The 27,777-nt window shown below is 36.7% G+C and overlaps 1 protein-coding gene across 1 annotated transcript in view; it reads right to left on the minus strand.

Annotated features, from left to right (window-relative positions):
• PDE10A (phosphodiesterase 10A) overlaps positions 1-27,777 on the minus strand; it is a gene marked incomplete at both ends in the record, with an annotated part of 183,429 nt that overhangs the window by 54,922 nt on the left and 100,730 nt on the right. The window contains 3 exons of the mRNA XM_080341577.1: positions 7,909-7,958; positions 9,806-9,926; positions 21,037-21,065. Of these exons, the coding sequence (XP_080197703.1) occupies positions 7,909-7,958; positions 9,806-9,926; positions 21,037-21,065 (200 nt within the window). The remainder of the gene's footprint in view (positions 1-7,908; positions 7,959-9,805; positions 9,927-21,036; positions 21,066-27,777) is intronic.

The following is a 27,777-nucleotide window of genomic DNA, read 5'->3' on the forward strand; positions in this document are numbered from 1 at the left end:
AACAAACCGAAACAAAACAAAGTCCAAAAGAAATGAAAACCATAAAAATGGTTCAACCACTGATGAACACAGACAGACAAAACAAAATTCACTTCTACATATTTCACAGGCACTTTAGGTATAAAGTTACATATTGTAGTCTCTAATGTCTTCTTAAAATGCTAATAGATTAACAAGTCTTCCAGTCTACAGGAATGCAGAATGATGTACACCATAATCAGTGCTTGAGGGATAACATTGTGACAGCATTCTCAATTCACAGCTAAATACAGCAAATGTGGCTTTCAGATACATGAGAAAACTAGTATATATGCAATAAGCCATAATATCATGGCTTTAGGTGCTCTTTTCTTGGTGCCATTCACACAGTCTGTTGAAATTATGAAGTAATTTATGTTGAACCCTTTTTACTGTGGCTGAAAAAAACCCTCATTACCCCTCCTTTGTAATAGCTAAGACCATGTACATGAAGAATTACTGATGTTCATCTTGTCATGCTGTCATACCTTGGCCCCACAGCTGGTTTTTCTAGTGAAAATCTAATGCTTGACAGAGGAAGGAGATTAAAATCCCAGCAAAATAAAAGATGAGGATCAGCAGCTGAAGTTTCATAATACAATACCATCATCACCTCCTGACAGATATTCTTACAGTGATGAGAAAGTACCTACAGTTTTTAGATGCTTTCAGTCTGTGGTTCTTCTGATGAAGACATTAACTAGAGGTATAATCAATGGTATTTTTCTAGTGGCTGTTGGTGTGTAGCCTGTGGGAATCTGGCAAAACACCAAGTCCCAACCCACAAAGACCATAAACCATTCAACTCACTAAAGTTTGCCAGGGCTAGATTTGACCAGCAAACGTGTATTGCTCACCATTTCAGAAACTGCTCAGTCGTTTCTTCTTTTTTTCATAATACTCGTCATAACTAAGCAAACACCAATCAGACTGATTTTTTTTCTAAAATTTATTTGCAGAATAGATGTCAGAGTGAGGGTTAAAGTATACATGTGATGAGCATTCTCATAACAAAATGTTTTGGTGGTAAGGGTGACTGGATCCTGATCTAGTTTCTTCCACAGCAAATTTTGCTGATAAAACTGACCCTAAATACTCTTAATGGAAAATAATTTAATATTCAACTGAAATTAAACGAAAGTATTAATACTAAAGCATTGCTATTTGACTTGACTCTTGGAAAAAACAAAACAAAACAAAAAACACATTAAAGAAAAATGGGGATTAACTAAGTTGATATTAAGTAAGCTTGATGGGTTTTACTGCTCACACATTTTTCTGTTCAGTAACAGTAATAGATTTTTACTCTTGGTAAAGGATGTAAAAACCTACATGTATGACCACATAGCCTAACAATAAAGTCAGATAGGTATAAAGGCTGTGACCTAAGTCTAGCTTTTTACAGGAATAAAATTCATCACAATAAGTAAACATGACCAAGAAAACCAAACAAACAGAACTAATTTGGAAAGTATGCACAGGCAAAAGCCTTGGATTTGTCAACAGGTTAAGCTGAAGTAGTAGCCTAATACTACCATGCTAAAATATTAAAGAGCTATACTAAATTTTGTTCTGCGTTTAAACACAAGTGCAGCAATCCTACTACGTGAAACACAATGGGGTAAAAGAAGAAAAATACAAAAAAGAAAACCCAAACAAACAAACAAAAACCACAAAAACAAAAACAAACCACGAACAAAAACAAACCAACCCTCAAACAACAAAAATAAACAAAAATCCAAACTAAAACAAACAAAACCCCACCACCCAACAAAACAGCAATTACCTCCATTGCTTATAAAAAATGTCTTATTTCCTTCTTGATAACCGACAGTGTAATCGGCAGGACATTTGCATTTTTAAACTAGATAGTATGTACAAATTTTGGATACTTGGGAAATACAGATGATATATTTATATGCTGTAAAACAACTAGTGGCTGTGCGGAGTTTTCTTGATGTTTTCATCCTTCTGAATGGTATCAGTTTCTAACTGCACTTCATTCCTGGAAACTTTCCAATTGATTTACACAACTTAAAAGCACCACAAGAGTTATACCAGTTCATTGACACAGAAAACTAAGTTGACATGCCTCTCCTCCATCCCTTCCATTTCAAGGCACAGTCAGCTAAGCTTTTTTCTAAAAGATGTTTGCCCAGAAAGTTCTCAGACACCTCCATGGATGAGGATACCTGCAAGCAACACACCCTTTCACTGCAGCCACCGCTGGGGAAGCCTTCTTCATGCCAGTTCAAGCCCACTGCTGCTTGCTCTACACAATGCAGGTGTGGGGATGACTCCCTCCCTCTTTGCCTTGTCCAGGCATATCTTCACCCCTCAGCTTTCTTTTCTTTTGACCAAACAATATGAGTTCTATTGTTTGCTGACCATTCTCTCTGCTCTCTCCTGCACTCACTTCAGTTCCTCCATATTTTTTTTTTTTTTTTTTTAATGCACGGTGCTTAAACCAGACATATTATTCCACCTGAGACCTTAAGGGTGGACAGAAGAATGGGAAGATCACTTTACATGAAGGCTAGATTTCCGCTTCTGTGTCTTTTTTTTTTTTCTCCAGCAATGATATTGCTAACTCATGTTTACCTTCAAATTCCCTGTAAACCCCACAATCTTTGTCAGTCATCAACTACCCTACACACAAAGAGGCAATCTATGGAGAGCCAAGCACTTGTGCTCACTGAATCACTGTCCAGTTCCTTCAGACCATTTTACCAAGATCATTTTTAATTCAAATTTATCCCTACAAACACAGCTGTAGTCCTTCCCAATTTCATGTAATATGCAAATTTAATAAGCTTATATTCTTCCTTCACCCATACATTAATAAAGATACCACATAAAACCATGGTAAGACCCAGGATAAATTCTGAAGATTTGTGCAAAATACCCTCCCATTTTGATAGTGAACCAGAAGCAACTAGTCTCTGTCTAGTTTTCTAACAGGGCCTGCATTCTACGTATAGTATAGTCATCATGACCATATACCACAAGTCCATATACCTGAATATTACAGGAAACAAGACCAAAATTTCACTATATCTTGACGGCTATTTATCTAATTTCTTTCAGTTTGAAAACTTCTCCACTCAAACACTGTAACTCACCAACAGTTTTCCCTCTCTGCTGAGTATTCAGTGGCAAATAAGAAAGTAACATTTCTGCCATTTTATGTAGAAAAATAGTATATGATGTTAGAATTGATTCAAGGATAGAGACCAAAATTTTCTGAACTGACTTGCTAAAAGAGTTTCACCTGGAACCATGCTTAAAAGACTCAAATCTCAGAGATGTCTACACATTCAAAATTGCGTACATTAGCCTGGCACAAAAACCTGAGACAGCAAGCCTTGGTTCCTTGGTTCTTAGTAATTCGAATCATCCACCCCATATACTCACTAGGTGGCACTGCACATCAAGCTGCAGCAGTTTTTCTATGGGATCAGAAATTCTACAATAGCTTAGTAAAACACCCCCTGAAGCACAAGAGTATGTACACACATTTGTGGTCTCACGTAAGTATTTCTTACAATAAAGCTATTGGAAACTTCAATCTGAAGCAAGGATAATCTGTTCGTCAACACAATTTGCAGTTTCAGAAACCAAGTAACACTCACAAGACCTAGTAAAAGCTACTTTAAGTGTATGCCTATTACATTCGAAGTCATACATCTTTACGTAGGAATCACAATGTAATCATGAGGTGAATTACTCACACAAATCAGGACTATAAACAAGAAGCTTCTGAAGAATCAGATAATACAATAATACATGCAAAACTGTAGCTGTGATAAGTATTCTGGAAATATCACATTGTAAAGATGTCAGCTTATGGGCTTAAATCTATGCTCAGCTAGCATGGTACTTAGGCACATTAATTTACACAAACACACCACTCAGTATGAGGATTTCAGTAAATCTTTTAAGTCATGTTTGCAGAGGATATACAATTAAGGTCATAACAGGAGAATTATGAACTATATATTCGTCCCCATAAAGAATAAAATAGAAAACTGAAACAAAGCCCTTCTCTTGAGAGTTGTGAAACATTCCTGTTTGATTTGGAAGGGTTTCTGGTCTTCAAATACACAGTATTTGCAAAATGGCTGTTACATACCTTAAGAATAAATCATTTTATTTGCACAACTGCATTAACCCACGGACAAAGAGAATTTCTTAGATGCCTGTTCAGATCATTTGACCCTGATGAGGAAGCTATCTTGTTGCTAGTAGCTGTGTATCTTGCAATACATTCTACCATACATATAGCAAATGCAAAACCAGATTCTGACACACAGGACAACTTTACAGGGAAGCAAAGACTTAAGCATGCGAGTGGTACTTCCCTGCTTGGGGCAATCATTTGAAAAGCAGAATCACACTATCAAAACACTCTTAGTGAGTAGTGTGATGAGTGCTAGTTCTCCCAAGTAATTGGAATAACCAGGACATTGCTAAAGTAACTGAACTGGCCACACTCATCTGGTGCTAATTTTGAGAAACACTTGCATAAAGAAATGCCCTGCAACCTGAATTGGTGCAGTATCTTCCATATCAAGCCCATTCACTCAAGTACAGGTCCCGATAGCAATTGACCTGACCTGTCAGCCAGAAGTTACCTTGTCCTTAGGCTGTTACCCAACTCTGATACAAGTCAAGATATAGTTTTGTATACCTCAGTAGAGAGGAAGAAGATAAGGCCATTAAGAAACTTTAGATATGGACAGGCATTTTACCAAATTAATTTGTGCTGTTAAACACCAAGGGAATTTTTTCTAAAACCAGGTGCTCCTTTAAAGGCCAGCATCTCATCTATGTTTTGCAAAAAGAAAAGGGCAAGCTAACGTAGAGCTTTTCATCACACTAAACAAATCTGCTTTCAGTTCTAATATAATTCTCATGTAAGGGAAGTGCTGCCCATATTAAAAATTGCACCAAAGAAAGATTTACAATAAATTCTTAGTAAGTCACCAAAAAAAAAAAAAAAAAAAAAAAGGCAATAGTATGGCAGTTCTTTCAGCATAAAGAAATAATAGCACACAGTACGCAGTAATCATTTGCTGGCTTTCATGTTGTAAATATTTAGAATTTCTGTAAAAGGAAGTTACCTTCTATTCTAATCAGAAACTCACTATTTAATCTAGGCTAAAGGTAGTTATGGAAATTGCATGTTGCAAAAATGTTCCTTAGCTGAGATTAACATGAGTCAAGATTCTCAAATCTGAATTTCTTCAAACAGGCACAAGTGTACACATACAAATTTACAGTGAGAGCTGAAATGAAGTAGAGTTAATGCATTTGCTTCAGTTTTGATCCAAAGATCCCTTATGAAATATAGTCAGAACACACATCACTAAACATTACCAAACCATTTGGGAGAAAGTAGATATCTACTTATCAACAGGATTCCATCCATTCTTACACAATCCCCTCCCAATACCTAATTCTCAAAAAGACATGGACACACATTCCAGAAAAGCTGTATCAGGGATAAATAATTTCTTTGAAAGCATGGTAGAAACAACTGTTACGTCAGGTCTAGTTCTGAAACATGACATTGCCAACTGGATAAACACCAGCAAATTTATGTATATTTCTCAAGCTAACAACGAAACAGACAAATACTAAAATTGGGGGGGGGGGGGGTGAAGCTGATTTTGTGAATCTTAAGTCAAAAAGCAAGCATCAAGAAACTAAGCCACAAAAAATAGAAGGCCTTCTTCAACATGCGGCCATGGGTGTTCAGCAACTATTTTGTCTAGGCCTAAGACAGGGGTTTTATCATTTTTGAAACTTCACCATAAAGAATTACTTCCTTTCTGTCATTTATATTATGCAGAATGTTTTTGTTCCCATTTTAAAAAGATATTTAACAAAAATAAATAAAAATGCACTGCCAGTATTTGCTGGTCAATGGTTAATCTCACTTGGACACATCCTTTGAATTAAATACTCAAGAGAGAAAAATGTCCAAATTAACTCTCAATGACAATTTCTTACAAAAAGTAGGCTAATGCACTACTACATAGTTACAAGACTAAAAACATGGGTCTGGCCCAAAGCCCACTAATGTGAATGGAAAATCTCACACTAACTTCAAAGGACTTGGGATCAGCCCCTATAATAACTACATGAAGAACATTCCATTTTGGGAGATGCTGGTACACAGCAGTGGATAATAAAGTCAATGTGTGTTTTTAGTTGTTGGAGATTTTTTCAGGAAAGAGTTATATTGGGAAGCAAAAGAGATTCAACTGCATAATAGGCTATTAAAAAAAATAAAATTAAAAAAAAAGAAGTAGAAGGTCATAAAGTACCCAGGCCCTCAAGGTATCAGGAGACTGGGAAGAACCCTAAATTATGCCATGCTAAATCTAACAGGAAAACCCCCACCACAGTAAGGATTCTCTAGGTCTCAAGCTGTAAAGTTAATTTTACTGTAATCTTTTATAAAGCATTTAGAGATGAGCATGCTCAGCTGTTGTGCAGTTACTGCCACTGAAGCAGCCACCGATCTGCAGTCAGAACGTTTGGTGGCATTTCCTGCAAAGCTCCTGCCCTTGGCAGCGGAAGGAAGCTCTTCAGCCACCATTTGCATCACCCTCACCCCCCATGACAGTGGACTCCACCACCTACCAATGTGAACCAAAGATTGCATTCACAAAGGATGAACAACACATTACTTAAATTACACTCCTCAGTGAAAAGGTTAATTAAAAATATTTGCTGTTTACATACTTAGAGAATTCATTCAGAACAGACCCAATTTCTGAATAATAAAATCATTTATCTTTATTATATGAAATAATAATTAAATGAAAAGGAAATACAAAACCCACTTCCATTTCTTCTAGGATATTCCTGTATGGGCCTTCTTCCACATCCTTCAAATTAGACACTATCTTTCTGAATAAGTAAAAAGTATTCTCAGGCAAGGCTCAAGTCACCTGCAGGCTTGTACATCTTTATTCCGGTTTCCATTATTTCAAACATTTATTTCTTTCCCTTTTTCTGAACGTAATCATTTCACAAAATGCAAAGGAAATTCACTAATGGACAACACAAAAATAAACTATTAAAACTGGCTGTGTAAAGTCAGGAAACACAACCAGTAAGAAAAATATCTTCCTCTCTAGTCATTTTTCAGGAAGAAAAGTTTCATTTGTTTCTTGAACCAATAAAAGACATAACATTTCTGACAAATTGTAATCCTTCTTAGTAGCCATCTGAAGTAACTACAGTTACTTTGCATAATGGTAACTGTGCAAGTTAATCTGGGTAAAAAAAAGTAGTGTGCTCTAAATGCCAAATAACAAAACAGCAAATACTGGACTCACTCAAATTATTACACCAGAAACTAATTCCATTCAGAAATTCTAAATGTATAATTTATTTTATGCTAATTAAAATGTACATCTGAAATTTACATTATCTATCAAGTTGCAGCTGGCAATTAACAAAAGCCCTGGTAACATTAAAAAAAAAAAAAAAATCAAAGAGAGAACTAGATAAAAAGAGCAGGCCATGCTCAGAGTAAATCCAAGTTAAGTTTTCTGTTTATAAAAGACAATTAACACCGAGGATAAATTGCATGTCAAGTTGCTACAGTCAGAGAAACAGCAATATTGCCAAATCTTATAAAAAAAAAAAAGACCACAGTTCTAAATACAGGAAAGATTTTTTTTTTTGTTCATTACCAGCATGTTCAAAAAAATTATATTTTACAAAAATAAAGGTAACATAATGCTAATATTCAGCAGTCAGGTAATATTTCCTGCTAAATTACATACAAAATAAAATCAAAATATCATTGTCAAATGGAAAATGCATTTCTAACTGTACAGAAAAATCAGCATCTTAATCTAGTATACTTACATTATTGCATTCTCCCAGGAAATATAGTGCAAATCCATCAGCTTTTGTAGCTGCCAAAGCAATAATAAAAGAAGTAATTGTACTCGCAGGGGGAAAAAATCAAACTCACACAAGATCTCTAAGGTGAAACCACAGATTCAACTCCTCTTAGGACAAACATCTAAAATTCTACAGTTGAGGGTTTGTTGCTGTGTCCCTTGAAACTTCCCAGACTCTACTAAGTTAGAGGTACAAGGTAATTCTTGTTCTCCCCATTAGCATTAAATACATTCTAAAAGATAAACAGAAACAACATCTTTATACATCTTATTCTTATTCCAAGGCCAAATGTCTAAATTCAAATCAATTCATATGACAGTATAGAAGTAACACAACAGGTGTTAACAATGTAATCAGCCAAATAACATTCTAATTTCCATGAGTAAAATAAATACCATTCATAGATGGTAAGCTATATTTGTCCTTGCCTTAAGATAGAAAATTATGGGAAAGTAGAATGTTGCAAATATCACCATAAAAATGTGTTTCAAAACAAACTGTTTCTATTTCCACAATGAAAACACTGACACACATCATTAAGTTTATTTTGTCAGATTTCTGCCAGATGCAGATCCTTGCATGAAACAGGGCAAAATTTCTTAAAACTCTCTTAAAACAAAAGTTTAAAGTCAACCAACCATCATAACTCACTGCTAAAATAAAAACTCTCAAAATCAGAAGAGGATAGAGCAATGTTTTATACCATGCTTTATGCAATAGACTTTGATACTTCAAGCGCAAGTCTTTATGTCTTTTCAACAGTGAATAAATGTAAATGTACATATCTAATACCTAGGTTTTATGAATGAACACAAGAATACATTTAGTTTGTTTCAGGGGAGTGATTATACTCCTGTGTGATAAAATCATTTGGCTTTCTGCATTTCTTTTTCAAAAGAAAAAAAATCCCACTGTGTAGTTACTTGCTTGTAGTCAACTGTGTAACACCAGTGAGAGTTCAGGGCATGGTAATTTGCATTCCGTTCTTAAATACTGTTTACAAAAGAAAAAAATATGTAAGAGATAAGCAGACCTCATCTCCTATAGCTTCTCACTTGCTGTGTATTAACAAAATCCAGTTTGATTTGCTGTGAGCTGGACATCAATATCCAAATAGCCACTTAAGCAAAATCAGTAAACAGAAGTGGTCCTTTTAAAACACCATGTATATAAACCAGAACTATTACTCATCATTACAAAATTATAAAGTAGCAGAGACGGTAAAACCTTTCTAAAGAGCTGACTGAAATCTATACTGAATGGAGCTAGTGATACTTCGTATTGAAGTCTGAGTACATCCACTCTGGCTAAAAAGAAGCCAAATTACACTCATAGTGTTATTTGGAATTTTTTTATGTTTATTTTTTCTAACCTTTGTTAATGTATAGTTCTTTCTTGCCACAAAACACACCTACATCAGATAGAAAAAAAAACGGTTTAACAGCTGAATGTAATCTGAGATCACACAAAAAGGTATACCTTCTTTCACTAATATCTCAGTTTTGTTTCAAAAGGACTTCAAGTATGCAGTGATATTACTGATAGTTTTTGTTTTTTTTTTTTTTACTTTCAATATTGACATTGTAACACCATCATAACTAGAATAGTCTATTCTTCGGTTCATTTTACAGGGGACTCTAATTTTGCAATTGGATACACAGCTCTCTCCAAAGATGAAATTCACTTAAGTGTAGTCAGGGATTCACTAAGGGACAGAAGGCAGAATAAGTTCATACTGAGACAACATCCAAATAAAACTGTGTTATCCCTCAATCCCTGTCTTTATTAAAAGATGTAAGAAATCTGCAGTGCACTGATGCTATGTAATAGCTCAGAGACAACTGATTCTCTGTCTTACCTATTTTGATGATGCTGCTCAATTCGTACAGCAATAGTTGGTTATCTCCTCCGGCATCCAGGCGCTGTTCTATGTAGCTGTTCAATTCATACACTACACCTTGCATATTTGTATCCTGGTACTGCAGAAGCAAAGATGAGAAGAACATCTTAGAATAATTCAGATGTATTTTGCAGGTTTTGAACATTCATTAAAAATAATATGTTGAGATTTCAATAAAGAGTAATTCGTAACTGTCCTAATACAGCTGTCTGAAGAACAGGGTCACTGCCATGCAAGAAGCCCAGAACTCCACTCTATGCTCCATTAGACATTTGTTCAAAATGTACCAAGTAAACCACTGAGCAACTAGTAATCGCCTAAACTTGGCCAATGTGACAGGACAATGTCTCAAGCAGAAACCAAGATGCAACAATCATAAGGTAAATAACCTTCAACTCATTCCTTTTAAGCTCCTACTCCACCACGAAAAGAGACAACTAGCTCTATTTGCCAGCATCTTCCACCTCAAGTTCATGAGTCAAATGACAGAACTGTGCCAAGCACCAGAGCTTTGAGGTGGTAGCTCAAAGAGCTCAGCCTTTCAAATACAGCAGTGATTAACACCAACAGAGTGAAGGGCAGAAATCACAAGTCAAAACCATGCTAGCCACTGTGGCCTAATGGGCATTTGTTTCAACTGAAGATGGCAGACAATGCCAGAAAGAGATTACAAATCAGTTAGGATAATTAGATGGGAGCAATGGTGTGCTGGTTGTTGGTACGATAAAAGAGCATGACATGCCAAAACTTCAGAGGAAAGGAGACGCGGCCTCCCCTCACAAGCCCAGCTGCCTTTGGTTATGCATCTCCCAAGCCCTGAAACCAAGTCCTGAAGGGCTGATAAAACTGGCTGTAAATGTGCATGTGTAGTGTGACAGCACCATGAACAATAATTCCACAGAAAGCAATACTTGGCAGTAAGCAAAGATTCATTACCCTGCCCAAAACTGGTAATGTGGTAACTGAAGAAAGTAATACGGTCAATTACTTATTGAACTCAGTGACGCAGTAAATTATGTTGCTTAAACTAAAAGTGAAGCTGGTGATATTTAGATGAATTGATGCTGCTTGAAAGATTAAGACTCATTCTCCCGCTCATTCATACTTTAGAGACAAATGTAATATAGACCAGATTAATGTACACAGTACTATGGAAAATGCCACAGAAGTTCAGAGAATCACTGTCTACCCACCACTCCCATGCTTATGTGCACGTATGTAACCACTTCATATCTTTCTAGATCTTCTGTCTGTAACTTTGGGTAAACCTATACCTATGACTCTTATTGATGGATTAAATACCTAATTTGCACAATATATTCCACAATATAACTTTTATTCTCACTACTACTTTCATGCATTTCTTCAGAAAACACACTCTGTTGTGAATACAGAGGATACAGCCATATACATTTGGGACACATTTGTTGTCTTCATCTCAAAAACAAACCCAAACCCACCAATAAAAAACCCAAGTGCTTGCTGGACAACACCAATTCCCAGTTCCTTTAAATTAAGGAGGTCTTAATCTCTACCTTAAAACGGCTCCTGAGAACATACAATCTTTGTCATAACTCCTTCTTAACACATAGTGGTGTATTAATATATTGCTCCACATGGACATATCAGAACATTTGAGACCTAGCATACCTAAAATGTTCTCAATGTATAACAAGCTTAACACCTAATAAGTCTTTCTATAAATTGATGTGATGATTATAAATTTTGACATAGATGTAAGGTCACACTGCATACATACTGCTTGGGCAAGTCTTGAGTTTACAATCCAGCATGCCATTACCATTATTGGCAGCGTATGGCAGCTAGCAAGCTTCCATTGACTGTCCTCTGTTGTGTCCCACATTTACTACTGTATGATTCTTCAAATGGAAAAAAAATTAGCATAGTTTCATGAAAGCAATTTTTTATACTTAAGATACAACCGTAGGTAGCCATATAACAGGAAAATGGTGAATAACAATCTGTATTATTCATATGTACTAACCCATATCTTCAAAAGTAGATGTAGCCACATATCCTAAAGCAGCAATAGCTCATCAAGCACATATACACAAAACCTTTATTATGTGGAAAAGTGCCTTCTTAGAACTTGTAAATGAATACATATCTCTTCACCTGTGATGCAGAGTCAGGATTTAAATCAAATCTTCAAAGGTTGAAGCTAATACATTAAGAGAACACATCATCAATATACACCCACTGGCATACAAACCATGGCAAAATAATAGCTTTCCTCATAATCAAGCAGGAGTTCCATGTGCATAGTAATTACATAATAGGCTACATGTCCTTTCTCCTCACCTCTGCAACATATGCTTGCAAACATTTTGTAAGCAGGGCAAATCATTGCATGCATGGACATTACTAAAAAGATGGCAGCTGCATAATACATACAGTAGTAACACAACAGATTTCTGTTACTGACAATCTGTGGATCCACAACTAGCCAGCTGAATAGAATTTGTCCCGATTCACAATTAACTAATTCTATGACAGCTCAAAAGCCAGCAAAGAATGACTCCATCATGTCGCAAAATGGTTTTATTGTTATTACAGTGGAATGAAAGAGGTTTATTTATTTGGTTCTAGGCATTTTAGATTGGATAACCACAATTATGTTTGGTTGAAAAGCCGCAATATTCTTTAGGAAACCATGTATTTAAACACTGAACAAGTCATCAGCAAACCTTGGTACAAGCATTATCCAATGTGATTGCTAACACAGACCTGTGCATATTTGGTGTAAAACTCACTTTAGGAAAGTAATTCCTCAACATTTGAACACACTCAGTGGAAAAAGAGTATTTATTATCAGATACAGTATAAATAATGTTTCTTAATTATATTTTGGTATCTTAGTTTGCAATTTAAACATTATTAATACTTAATTCATTCTTCCCTTTGCTGATTTCCTTCTATTTAAGATTCAGTGTCTACAAGAATTTTGGCATATTTACTGTAAAATTCTGAATTTCAGTGACATTAAAATAATTCATGTAGACTAAAAACTGATTTAGTACTATCAAACCAGCACCATATTTCAGTAGCTGCATATATTATAATGCTATGAGAGAAAACTAACAATTAAGAAGGGAAAACCTGTTACAAATATTCATATTCAGATTTATAAATATGAAAGGACATTTTTGCAGGATTTATATAAAAATATTTCTATGGCAATTTGTCTTTAGAATATTGCGGTGTAATAGAGGAAAGCAATCCATGACAAGTTATTAAAGAATAGTCCTGTGACTTAGATCTATACAAAGTGTCTCAGAATCAGAAATATTTTACTCCATGAAAGGAGATACTGAAATGTCATAGAGATGACTTTTAATTCTGAACAATTAAGACAAAAAAAATATTCAAGGACATAACTTAATATTCAAAGTAAATTTTATGTATGATAAACTAAAATTAAGATTGATTTCCATGCTTTCATTCTTATAGGGTAGCTGTGCCAGGGGCATTTTATGCTCCTACTGCAAAGAAAAAGCCCTGCTGCTGCAACAAAAAGCCTTCACTAATGTAGTACAGGGTCAATAAGTGCCAACATAATCTAGAAGTTGATCTGTTTCTTCTGTAACTTCTTAAAATGTCTTCTGAATAGCAATGAGAAGAGCAAGTTTATATGTAATACTTACTGCTCCCTACTATAGAGCTCCTTCTCGCCTGGTTCTGCAGAAGAAATGCATCTTATCCACCCTTTCAAGTATTATCAGACTGAAATGTAGATGGCCATGGGAAAGCACTGGATCATCATAACTAGTGCTTCAGGACCAGCCACTGGTGCTGTCACAGAAACACAGATTGTTAGGGATTGGAAGGGACCTCAAAAGGGACCTCTAGTCCAATCCTCCTGCCGGAACAGGAACACCTAGATGAGGTTACACAGGAAGGCGTCCAGGCAGGTTTTGAATGTCTCCAGAGGAGACTCCACAACCCCCGCGGGCAGCTTGTTCCAGTGCTCTGGCACCCTCATTGTGAAGAAGTTTCTTCTCATATTCAAATGGAACCTCCTGTGTTCCAGTTTGCACCCCTTGCCCCTTGTCTTATCATTGGTTGTCACCGAGAAGAGCCTGGCTCCATCCTCCTGATACTCACCCTCTACATATCTATAAACATTAATGAGGTCACCCCTCAGGTCTCCTCTTCTCCAAGCTATAGAGACCCAGCTCCCTCAGCCTTTCCTCATAAGAGAGATGCTCCCCTCCCTTAAATTATCTTCATTGCCCTGTGCTGGACTCTCTCCAGCAGTGTCCTGGGAGGTGTCCTTCTTGAACTGAGGGGCCCAGAACTGGACACAATATTCCAGATATGGTCTCACCAGGGCAGAGTAGAGGGGAAGAACAATTTCTCTCCACCTACTAACCACCCCCCTTCTAATACACCCCAGGATGCCATTGGCCTTCCTGGCCACAAGGGCACAGTGCTGGCTCATGGTCACCCTGCTGTCCACCAGGACCCCCAGGTCCCTTTCCCCTACACTGCTCTCTAACAGGTCTTTCCCCAACTTATACTGGAACCTGAGGTTGTTCCTGCGCAGATACAAGACTCTACACTTTCCCTTGTTATATTTCATTAAATTTTTCCCCACTCAACTCTCCAGCCTGTCCAGGTCTCGCTGGATGGCAGCACAGCCTTCTGGCATGGCAGCCACTCCTCCCAGCTTGGTGTCATCAGCAAACTTGCTGACAGTGCACTCTATTCCCTCATCCAAACCATTGATGAATATATTGAATAATACCGGCCCCAGTACTGACCCTTGAGGCACTGCACTAGATACAGGCCTCCAACCAGACTCTGTCCCATTGACCACAACTCTCTGGCTTCTTTTCTTCAGCCAGTTCGCAGTCCATCTCACTACCTGATCATCCAGACTGCACTTCCTCAGTTTAGCTGTAAGGATGCTGTGGGAGATTGCGTCAAATGCTTTACTGAAATCAAGATAGACCACATCCACTGCTTTACCATCATCTATCCACGTGGTTATGTTCTCATAAAAGGCAGTGAGGTTGTTTAAATATGACTTCCCCTTGGTGAAGCCATGCTGACTACCCCTAATGACCCTCCTATCCTTGTTATGCCTTGAGATGGCACCAAGGATAAGTTGTTCCATCATCTTTCCAGGGCTGGAGGTGAGGGTGACTGGTCTATAGTTACCTGGGTCCTCCTTCTTGCCCTTTTTGAAGACTGGAATGACACTTGCTTTCCTCCAGACACCTCTCCCATTCCCCACAACTTAGCAAAGATGATGGAAAGTGGCCTAGCAGTGACTTCAGCCAGCTCCCTCAGCACCCATGGGTGCATCCCATTAGGACCACTTCCCCTACTGCATTTGCTATGTGAGAGGAGCTGGGAGGTGACAGGTACTGCCTGAGCCTCCCCACTGTGCAGGGTGGCAGGACAGAGCATGCAGTGAGGACACCAGCAGTGCTGGGCAAGTTCCTGTTACACGTGTTGGGTCCAATGCCACCCTGTCCCTTTGCAAGGCACTCTAGAGTCTTCAGAGAGGCCACACAGCCAGCTGTTCTGTCCCTAGGCAGTTGAAACTGAGGTCAGAAATATAATCTGAGATGTGCAAGAGAGACAGGGGGTGGGCCACAAGAAGAAAAAAGACAAAGACAGGTCATTTTTATGTGTATAAAAGTTAGGCTGTGCACATGCTTGCTATGTGTGTTGATATGTATGTTTACACCTACTGTTGCATTCTGTAGGTCTGGTATCTTTACTGGCTATGATAATTTGCATTGCTTAGCTGCACTGATGCCTAGAGTTCACATCACTGGTGTTTCTCATTTTTGGGCACATACAACTAAGAGACAACTGTGCCTTAATAACAGTGAAAGTACATCTAAACAGCACATGTGAAGAACAACAAAAACAACAACAAAAAAACCCCACAACACCCACCAACCAAGGAAAAAGAAAAAGCCTACAAGCCTACAGAAAAGGAATAAAATTGCTTGCTTGCTTCAAGGTGGAAATGCTGAGGTGAAGGATGTCAAGTCCTCAGACTGAAAAAAGTGCAGAGTTGCCTTTCAGAGGAGCAGCGAGTTTAGAGAGCTCAGAAAAATCTCTCTGTTCCAAAAAATCAGAAGTAACCAGGGTTGACTAGAGTTACCAGTTTTGTTTAAACTTAGACGCTGGAAAGCAAGAAGCTATAAAGAGCAGACTTAGCCAAGGTGATTAATTTTAATGCTTGTACATAGCCTCAGAGGAAACTTTTTCTACACGCATTTATCTGACGTCTGTTCTTCTTGTTTTGACTGGAGAGGACATGGGTTAGAACTTGCTCCATAAATAAAGTTTAGCATTGTGGCACTGTACACAGATATTTATGAATTGTTTGTTTACACATCAAATGCTGTTCATGACAAAAGCAAAGAAGGGAAAATATGAGATGACATTTGGCAGGATGGGTCCTATTATGTCAAAAGATGCAAAGCAGTTCCCAGTCTGCACAGAAAGAGTTCACTGATTTTGCAGTCCTGTGTTTCCCAGCCTGTTTATGTAGCTGATTTCCAAGCTTTGGAGAGATGGTGAACCCCTTCCCTAGGAGAAGGTACTTGCCATTCACTGGCATCCAGTCCTAAACTTTCCATCAGCTCCTTCCCTGTTATCAAACGGTAACATTGAAATAAATTGCTTCACTAGTAATAGGAAAAATATATTTTTTTAAAAAAAGCAAAGATTTGGCTTACAAGAAAAGAATGTTATGATCAGACAGAAGTAACTATTACAGCTGTTATTAACTGTAAGGCTCATAAAACTGCATATCTCAATTATATCATCTCTCCAGATTATATAATAAAACAGCATAATGAGCTTCATTTTAACTTGACAAGGCTTAATACTGCTCCTCTTTTTAAAATGCTTTTTATAAAAATCACATTCCCTCCTAATACTTGACATGCAAGCACTCTAAAGACATGATGTACAAAATTAAAAATAAACTTCCCTATTTTCCTACCACTGTTGCTTATCACTACCATAGTATCCACAAGATTTTCTTTATAAAGAAATCAGCTTATACAACCATCTTCTTCTCATGACAATGGGTGCAATGCCATTTGTATCACTATTAAAGGCCAAATCTATATGTTTGTTCTAGTTCTCCTAACTTGTCACAGTCTTCCGTCGTGGGACTGTGCAAAAACATTTAAAACTCATCTTTAATAAGGAAATATTACAAAGAATGAGCTTGCTTTGTCAACACCTCATAAAAAAAAAAAAATCTCAACTTTTATTATCAGTTGCATGGCGAAGATACATGCAATTACTTCAACTATTTACTGAAAACACGCTTGCTAATTCTGTAACTGTCAGCAACACACTGTGCTGGGTACTGGCTGGTGCCCAGGCAGCTGACAAAAGCTCCAAGTCCAAAAAGGGGAAAGGAGAGGATTAAAGGACTATTCCTGTTTCCAAGAATAAAGTACTGTAAATGAGCTAGTCACTTGCTAGGTAATAATTTTCTGGTGTTTATACGGTAAACTTCTGCAAAGTGAATTGCTGTTGGCATCACCAGAGTTTATAAAGCAAAGGTACATGCCAAAAGGCAGCTTCACTGGAAGTATTGTTCAAGTAAACATGGAATGGAAAGTCATTAAGCAAAATGAACAACAGCTAATTTCACTGTGATCATATCAGGAACATTACGTATTTTTGTTTAAACCTTACAATCTGAGGTACAAAAGAGCACACAGTGATCATGGGAAACTTAGCAGCACGTAGAACAAAATCCTGGCTATAGTTCATGTAGGAATGGGGTTATTTTTGCCAACTGAAAAGAATAACATCTCCAATGCACATTGTTTTCACTAATACTGTCAAAGAAATATATCTTTAGTCTAGATATACACGAAGACATACGCACTTAGTGTTCAAACATACTCCTCTATTTCAGTTTCTTTTGCGGATAAAACAGCAAAAACAAAGTATAAAATTCAGCTTAGTTTTCTTCATCAAAGTAGTTCACTAATTGGTTTTCTTTCTGAAGTCCTTCTACCCAGAAAACCACTTCTGTAGCTAGGATGGATGGGATCAGCCAACACACATCTGCACAATAAGCAGAAGAAACTCAGCATTTCCAAGGATGTTCCCAATACTACACCACGTGAAAGGAGATTCAGTCTCTAGTTACATATATTTCATAAATACTGGAATCTAGTATGCAGAAAAAAAGTTCACAGGTTCACTGTCTGGTCACAGATACTCATGAGATATTTTGTAACCAGAGTTGTTCTTCTGCCAAAAGCAGACTACAGGAATGGGGAATTAGTTTTTCCCCCACACCCGTCAGCCATGGTCAGGCCAATCTGGGAGATCTTTACATGTAACTTCTAACACCAAAATACCCATGAAATTGCCATTAGGCAAACAGATTTTAAAAAACGCATTTTGAAATGTTTCTGTTCTACAAATCTAAAAAATTAATATATGTGGAAGGTTTCTCCTACTGTCTCCGTACTTCAAAAACATGCAATGTAACGCTGATGGCCAAGATTGATACTTTATTTTCATTTTCTACTAAGCTGTTAAAAATATCAAAAGAATAAAAATGCAGTTCCTATACAACAGTATTTTTCTAGAACTTGCTCTGTTTTTGAAGGCTGTAATTGCAATCCAAACCCTTGAAAATATCAAAATTTCCTCACAGTAATTCAAGAAGAAAAAGATTTTTTTTTCAATAATCTGGACACCATTCATCCCACTGCATTGTGCTGACAGAACAAAATAAAGGCAAATGAACAAGTTGAGTATTTAGAGCCCCTAGAACAACTCTATAGTCTTGTATGTTTATAAAGAAAAAAAGTGAGGATTTTTTTGAGATGGGGGTTAAATAAATTTAACAAAAAAAAATCTGCCCCCAATTTAAATCTCTTGCTCTGTGTAAACACAACAAAAAAGGAGACTATTGAAGCAATTGATGTCACAGCATATGACTGTTTTAATGTTTTTACTCTGCCCAACTTTGAAAGATGGAAAAAGAAATCCAATGATCAATATACTTTTTTTCAGCATATTTCTGCCTTGGTTTCTAACTACTATAATATTTTAAACCAGTTGGTGATTTAATTCTGCAATAAATTTCCTTTCACTAACCTCTATTTTTGTTTCCCTATGATGTAAGCTTCTTCTTGCAGACATTTTCAGAGATTAAAAATGCAACACTTAATGACTTTAAAACTCACAGTTCTTCAGTCATCATGAACATGTCTTTTTGTCTGAAAAACATTACTCACATACAGAGCTTTCCTAATTTAAATTCTGATTTATGTTCAGATTTTAATTAAACTGGCATCTGTTTGAGCTGCTGCTGAAGAGGATGTATTATAATTGTCCACATTATTATATGCAGCATTACTCAAAAATACTATAAACTAACATGTTCATTTGTAGTACAGTGCATTACTGAGTGCCCTCTATTATCGTACTTAAAAAAAAATAACAGTAGTATAACACAGAATATACACCCAGTGCATGATGATTGATAGCTATAAAAAATCAGGGAAGAAAATATTTACTTAGGGACATGTAAGTAGGGACAAGTATCATGTGCACCGCACTGACTCCAGGACATGAAGTGACAGCCCATCGATCTTCAGGAAAACTCTAAGTCATATGACTTTGAGGGGCTGAGATGGCTGGGACCAGCATGTCTGAGAGTCAGAGGTGACTGGCAGGGCATATTTGGGAGGTTTCAGGGTTCCAGAGCTTGTGCTTTTTTTGGCCTTTTTTTTGGTTGTGTTTTTGTTTTGTTTTGTTTTGTTTTTGCAACCTAGAGATGTTTTGTTACTCCATTTGACAGAGTTTTAGTAAAATGTGAATTTATTTACCAAATTAACAACTAAAAGTAACTTTCTTCCACATAAATAACTACAGTTTCTGAGCTTTTTAGGAAAATCTTTTATTATTTTGAAAACAAAACAATATATACAGATGCACTAACAACAATAATCTTTGGTTCCACTGAAAGATAATCAACTGCCGTAACTCCTGAATACTAAGGAGTTACCAAAAAAAAAAAAAAAAGGTGTTTTAAATCAATAAATGACTAAACCATTAATTTTTACCTAAATACCCTTATACATCCATAGCACATCATGTATATGGAAAACTTCTCCTTAAATACACTTGTTTTGCACATCATTTAATCTCTTTTTAACAGACTCGTAAGAGTTGAATTCAGTTCCTCCTTATGCCAGACATCCGCTCTCAGGGTCACCAAACCGAGGTTTCCACTACCAGCCTGTTTCCACTCCTTTCATACCCCAGTATATTCCAAAGGACTTCAACTGAGAGCAAGACCACCCAGCCAGCTTTCAGACAGTCTTATTTTTAATATGTGTCTCCTAGGAACACGAAATAGATTATGCAAGACATTAAAGAAAATGGGCAAAACAGGAATATGATTTTACCTCAGAAAGCTGTAAGTGGCTCCCTCATCTTATATGAAATAACATTTGGGTGCTGCAGGCTGACAGCACACAACTGACGCCCACAGATTGTCCTGTACTGCTCTTTTGTCTTTCCCAGTAAAGGCACTAGTTTCTAATAGAATCCCCTAACTAGCCCTCAACCATGGACTGACAGGACACAGTGTCAATTAGATGTAAGGCTAGAGTTGAGAATTTATTACTGAATATGTTTTTTAAGATTTTTCATTATATTTCATACAGTACACTGCAAAATATTTCATATTAAAGAGCTTAGCTCATCTATAACACAGTACATCTCAAAGGGAGTTATTAAATGGGGCATATTCCTTCCCTTGTTTCCTCTTACGCTTGCCATCTCTCAAGGCAGTAACACTGATTAAACAGTCTGCTGTTATGCCTAAGCTCAAAGTCCCATGATTTTCCTGGGTTCTGTGAAGTACCTTTTTAAAATTGGATTGCAAAAATAGCACTGTGACAACTCTAAATTTGTTAATGCAAAATACCCTTTAATTTATTTACTGTCAATCAAGTGTTCTTAATACTTATTTCTCTTATTAACTGTTCTCTAGTCAGTCAGTACACCAATTTTTTTTCTCTGGAAACCACTTTGTCCACAGAATATAGTCAAATCTTGATCAGAAACTGCACAAAAGTCATCTCAAGTGAACAGTGGGCCTTCAGAGACTACACATCTTTTTAGAGGGGATGAAGAGTAGCACTTACCCTGCTGACTTCTTTGGGAGTCGATTCATCTAAGAGAAAACAAAACAAACAATTAGGCACTCAGGGAAGTTTCTAGACTGCATGATAAATAAGTTACTGGACTTCAAACAATTTTTGCAGCGTTGTACAAAACTTCTAACATGGTTCAATAAAGTAAAAGAAATCCGAGACTGGTGTGCATTTACAAACTTTTCAACTTCTAAATCTAAAAATGAATTAATATTAAAGCATCCAAGAATACTGTCCTGACTTGATAAAAATAGAAAATTTCCTACATTTCCTAAGTCAATTCACAGGCCAGCTAAATCAATAAGTTCTATATCATTCTCCTACATTTATATTCTAATTCAGTAAAACAATTGTTAGTATTGCACAGTCCGAGAAGTAAAGGCCCTTTTGCTACCAAATATATGCCAACAACATCCTACATAGACGAGCAAGTTAGTCAGTAGAGTCAGACTTTATGAAGATCAAAGATGCTATTCCTGCTGACTTCTTTGGATGTAGAAAAAAAGCCTTGTGACCATAAGACTACAAGACTATGACTGATGTGATCTGGCGTAACACGTTAAAAGCACATAAGATTATGACATTTTATATATATATTTATACATAAATATGTGTATATATATCCACACACTATTGTATTTTGGCTTTTCAAATGCAAGCAGACTCATGAAGTTTTTGTAATTTAAATATGTAAAAATAAACATAGGAATGATACCAGATCACTAGCTAAAACATTGAGTGGTATTTCTGAAAACAAAGGAAAAGCAGTTATACAGCAAGAACGCATCTGCCACAGGAAAGGTTTCCAACTTTCAGTTCAACCATACTAAGAGCAGCTTAAAGACATCCTTACAAATCTCCACTTGGCTAGCTGTTTTTGAAAACATGACAAGAACTATTTGTAACCTTTTATTTGGTACCAGGAATCAAATTTCTATGCTTTGGAAATCAATTTTAAGTCACCAAATAGATTTAATCTCACAGAGAAAGATCATATGTTTCTATTTGTGGCCCTTAATTTTCACGTATTTTGATTCACCTCTACTGAGTGGATTTTCAGATACCTCTGTCAAATACAGACATAGTATCACCAGGCTGCTTAACAACAGATACACTACATTTTCTCCAAATTCATCCCTAGGTGAAGAAGGAATCTCAACTTGCCACTTGAAAAGGGCACATTTATAAATATTTCAATGCTATCACCAGCAAAGGCTCTTCATATCTTACAATTTAAGATCACCTTTCAAACAATAAAACTAAAAAAAATTTCTAGAAAACAGATCCAAGACCCAATTTCCAGTGAAAGAACTCTTAATAATCATACTGATTTCTCCTCAAAACTAAATGATACCAAGTAAAATAATTTATTTCACAATTATGAGTGAATATTAGTCTTCTCTTACCCCCAATTAAATGATATGCCAGTAATTTACACATGCAGAACAAGGAGATATTTAAGGTAGTTCTGTCGTTTGCAATGCAATGTATAACACATACTCTTCAATGTCCAGTCATCATAGTATCTTCTTTGACTCGACAAGTCTACATACCAGTTCCAAGAACAGCCAAAGTCAGATTCAAAATCCATCTCCTGTACTACTTTATTTCTGACAGCGGGCAACGGAAAATGTGAACGGAAGAAAACTGAGTGATGACATAATGATGTCTTCTCTGAAATATACCCTCAGTTTTCAGTAACCACTAGATCAAACGTTTCTTGAATGAGTGGTGATATTGTTATGTTTAAAAGACTACGATGGGGTGTTTTTCCTCACACTTTTGCAGAGGTAAGAGGGGTGTCAGATTTTGGTTGTTTGCTTTTCAAAGCTGAGCCACCATCCTTGAGCATTCACAACATTCTCCAAGTTCCATGGTCTAAATATGTATTATGAGAAAAACTACACCTATTTTAATTTGAATCTGCACATCATGAATTTCATCTGATGCACTCTATTCACCTTATCTATGGAGTCTGTGATTCTACAAATCTCTCAAACAAGCCATTCTCTGCTTCACAGCCCATCAAAACCTTTCCTGGCTTGAGAAGTCTGGTCTGGTTTACTGCCGGTGCCAAGCAAGCTGCTGGGCACCGCTGATTGCTCTCACTGCTCCTACACCCTCTGATTCCACAGCATCCTCCCAGGCTAGGAAGTCCAGGACTACGGGCAACACTGTGGCTCACAAAAACACAACCAGGATTTACAGAATGACACAGCAGCAATTTAGGGCTCTGCTCTCTCTTTGAAAGGAGTAATATCTAACATTTTACCTGTTTCTTGATGGTTACTAAATCCTGAGCGAACATTTTCAAACATTTATATTTTGCAATACCCGTCTCTCTTTCCAGAGCTCTAACAACTGATTAGGATCCCACTACTGCAAATGTAAAATTAGAAACATCTTCCCCCAGCAGTCAGCATTTATCCATAGGAAGCAGAAAAAGCAAAACATGAGAAGGGCGAATAAAAATATCAAATACTCTGTTAATACATCCAGATGGATATTAAATTACTACACAATGAGCTAGAAAATAGTTTTCCATATTAATATATATAAGACACCTTTTTTTCCCCCATAGAGAAAAGGAAGAAATGCAACCTCATGAACCTGAACTAAGTCAAATTGCTTTTCTGGAGATGCAGTATTTAAGGGCTGGGTACAGGCTGAGGAACAGGGATGCACGTGCACCTCAGTGCTGGCACTACCTTGCTGTGGTTTTATAAGTAGTGCAGAACGCTATACTTCCTTTATGACATAGTTTCTATGAGCTAAATACAGGGAAAATCACTAGAAGAGAACCTTTTCACACAACTTACTTTAATAGCCAAAATACAGCATTAGTCGATATATGAAAGAGCGGGCTGATGAAAAATACCCTCATTTGCATATTCTTGTTTAATTTAAAAGCCATGAATTTTGTTTGTTTAAAAGGTACAAACACATGGATCTCTTGTTTGTAAATCAAGTTCCATGCCTGTAAAATACAATGCTTTTAAAGAAACAGATTAACCATTAAAATAAATTCAGAGACATTAAGTACATTAATAAATAGCAGTTTGCTATAGATTTAAACCTCTTGGAAAAAGTCTGTGCTTGAATATAAAGGTCCCCATTTATGATGGCAAATTGCACGGGAAAACAGTCAGATAGGGGAAAATGCCTTATTAGTGTCTGCACTGAGGGAACTAAACACCCTGGGAGAAAGTGTTTGTGAAGGAGATCATACAAATGCTCCAGACACTAGAAACTTTTCAGTTGAGTTCACTTTTTCTTTAGACATCAAATACAATCATGATATATTAATAAGTGTCACCTTCTCAATCGCACTTGTTAGTAGTATTGCCATTCACAGAATTTAGGAGAATCATGTTAACTTTTTATGATACCTGACATAATTATTAACACAAGAGTAGTACAAGAAACATGTATGATTTAGTTTTGGCACTCTGAACGTGCCAACACTGATCTTAACAGTTTCAAAAATAATGTGATGAACCCTTGAAAAGAAATCACTACACTTGAATAAATTAACTTGGCTGTACTGCTCAGCTGAGGCTGTTGCAAGATGTATTTTTAACACCATGATTCTCCACATGGCCTGGTGGACAGTGAGGTAGGTAGTCAGCTGCAGCAAAATGGAAGCAGCTCAGAAGAGCCCACAAGCCAAGCAAGAAGTAATTTTGTCCTCCAGAAGCACAAGGCACATGTCAGTAATGCAGCAGAATGCTTTGGTTTAGCCGATGCTATAAACTCCATTATGCTGTTAATTTGAGCATAAACACTCACTGATAACACAACTGGGAAAACAAGGAACTGTGGGGAACAGAACCAAACTTCACACACCGAAACCTTTGCACCAGCAATGATGTTCATCTAGCCCACGGTGAGCCGGTGCCACCCACTAAATGTGCACAAAATGGTTCACTTTCTAAACTTTCAAAAGGAGGTATCTATCCTAGGCCACGAGAATAAAGTTAGACTCAGTTTTATCTTGACAACTTCGCAAACATTACTATATAAAATGCTCTCTTCAGAGTTAGTGATATCAGGAGAAGGCATGGAAGAATAAGACGAGTTCTATTGTAAGATTTGTGTTTAGGTAAAAGACCTAGAACTTAAAAGACTATAATACCTCAACTTTACTACTGTACAATTCTAATTAACAACTGCACAACACACTACAGATATGCATTATAATTGGTATGGTAATTAAAGACACTATTCATCTCAGAAAGCTTCCATGCTAAACCAAGAGAAGCAAGATCGGAAGAAGCAGAAAACAAGAAAGGGAACAGACTGGAAAAAAAAAAATCTCCACAGGTTTGGCATTTGGCACAGTATAAATGAAGTCAAGCTTGGTATTTGGCACAATATACAGAAGACCAGGTTTAGCTTGATTTGGGGTTCTCTTTTTTGGGGGGAGTGTGAAGGTATATTACATTGTGTAACAGTTCATTTAATAGGAAAAAATAGGATTTATTTCGCAAATTAAAAAAAAATCTCATATCATACTTGTTCTTCTATACATGCTTTAACCAGAGTACTCATGCTTTAGCCAGAGTAGTCACAAAAACAACTGTAATGCTAATCAAGCATTCAAACACCTCAGATATGATATTTTGAAGTGTTTATCAAAGAAGCAATAATTCTAATGCCTAGTTAGTTTTATCACAGGAACTTGTTTGGAAAAATTATTTTGCACTTTCTGCCTGGTTTTACGCTGTATTTGTTCTATGTGGTTAAATACTACTGCTGGTCCACCATTGTTGTTGCTGACAGCAAACAAATGCTTAGGATTAATTCTGTTTATGAGATCCCAGATAGCTGTACAGTCACATTTTCCCAAGGAATGTTTTCCCACACAACAGATGTCAGATTGACCTAATAATTTTTCTTTTCAAAATTTGCTTTAGGTTCCTTTTCCTTCAGCTAATAAGCCACAAGTTGTTTGGAATGCAATTAAACCAGCATAAATATCTTTGCTGCTTTTTTTCCCCTTGAAAAGTGTCATACACCCACGTCAATAGAAATTCCACATCAATAAATGTAGATTGGTTAAAGATTAATCTCACCACCATGAAATAAAGTTTACTAGGCTTAATTTATTTCTGTGGTAGAATGGCATCAATCAGATCAGTTTGTCAGTCTATTTCAATTGTTATTTGTATCTTTATTTGAGACACTCTACATCCTTATTTTAGATACCTCATATCTGGCAGGTTATGCCTCCACTTCACAGAGACACCCTAGCTGAAGGTAAGTTTCCTAAAGCGGCAACTATCACCTATATAACAGAAATGCTAAAGCCATCATTCAAAAATATTCTCGCTTCTTAATGCACAATCTCACCAAGAACACCTGAACAGTTCTCCCTACTTTCAGCTGTCTGGATTTATGTCACAGTTCAGAAGTACTTATGATGTTACTTCATTGAAAACTAAGGCAGTTTGTTTAGACGTAGACTTAGACATTGAAAGGGAAAACTCATTAGTATTGATCCCCAGTGGCAGTCTAGTTTTCTTTCCTTGAAGCAGGACAAAACATGATTTTTTTATTCTTTTTTTACATCAATAGTGAGATCGACATTTTTTAAAGTTCCTGAGAAAGAATGCTCCATTTTTCCTCTTCTTAAACACAAAAGTAACACACTACAATAAACAAATAAGTCCTGAACCAAGACTTCATTGAAGATGGTAAACAGAGAAACACATTGTTGGCCTGCCAGGTGTCCTAAAATTGTTATATACTCCTTTGCATACAAGCAAACAGTGCACTGACGTGAAAGAGAAGTCAGAAGACAGTGCATTTGACTTCATTAGAGATACCTAAATATTTGGAAGCTCATTGTTTGTTCTGGTCTTAGCCCTCACAAAACTGATGAAACAATTTTGCAGTACAACCCATTTTGACCAGAAAATTAACAAAGAGACCCTTGAAAAGTATCACCATCCCTTGTGAGAAGAGAAAGGCAAACAAAGATCCAGATTTTGCTCTTGTTTCTGAAATTGCTTAGCAGTCCAAAACACACTGATAGTAGCTCCACACTTTCCATATCCATGGACAAAATTTATCAAGTGTACACTTCATGTGACAAATTAACCAGGGTATTTCCACAAAATGATGATCAAGAAAATTGCTTTATAGTTATCATAGACTTTCTCACTTCTGTTTAAATAGTTGGATGATGGATGTGCTTCTGAGTTCATGAAATGACAACTTCCCCACATCAGCTAGAAGTGTCATAACGTTCTGAAAAAGTCTCAAGTTGAATACACCTCAGCAAAAACCAAGTTGGAACCTGGCACCAGGCCACCAGGAAGAAACTTCATCGTTTCCAGCAGTGAATGTATTTCACCAAGACAGTCTACAATTGTGTTTTATGGTAATTAGCCTATGACTTCATATCCTACTCAACACAACTGCTGAATGAAGAGTGTTAAACTGGTTAGCTCATCTATCTTATCAGTCAACAATGTGCAATTATAATTGTTTATTACCAGAATACAGCCACTAGACAACGGGCTGAAGATCATGTATAACAACTTAAGATTTCTGTCATACTTAACAGTTCACAGCTACACTGTTTTGGCTATATCTAATACTTTCCTTGCCTGACACTCAATTCTGTTTGGCATTCACTGCACTAGCTGTTGTAGGCAGCTTTCTTTAAAATTGGTTACAGGTCTTGCAAACATGTTCAGTGAAAGAAGTCTCTCATCTAGTAGTAAT

The sequence above is a fragment of the Nesoenas mayeri genome, assembly GCF_963082525.1.
Source record: "Nesoenas mayeri genome assembly, chromosome: 3".
Taxonomy (NCBI): Eukaryota; Metazoa; Chordata; class Aves; order Columbiformes; family Columbidae; genus Nesoenas; species Nesoenas mayeri.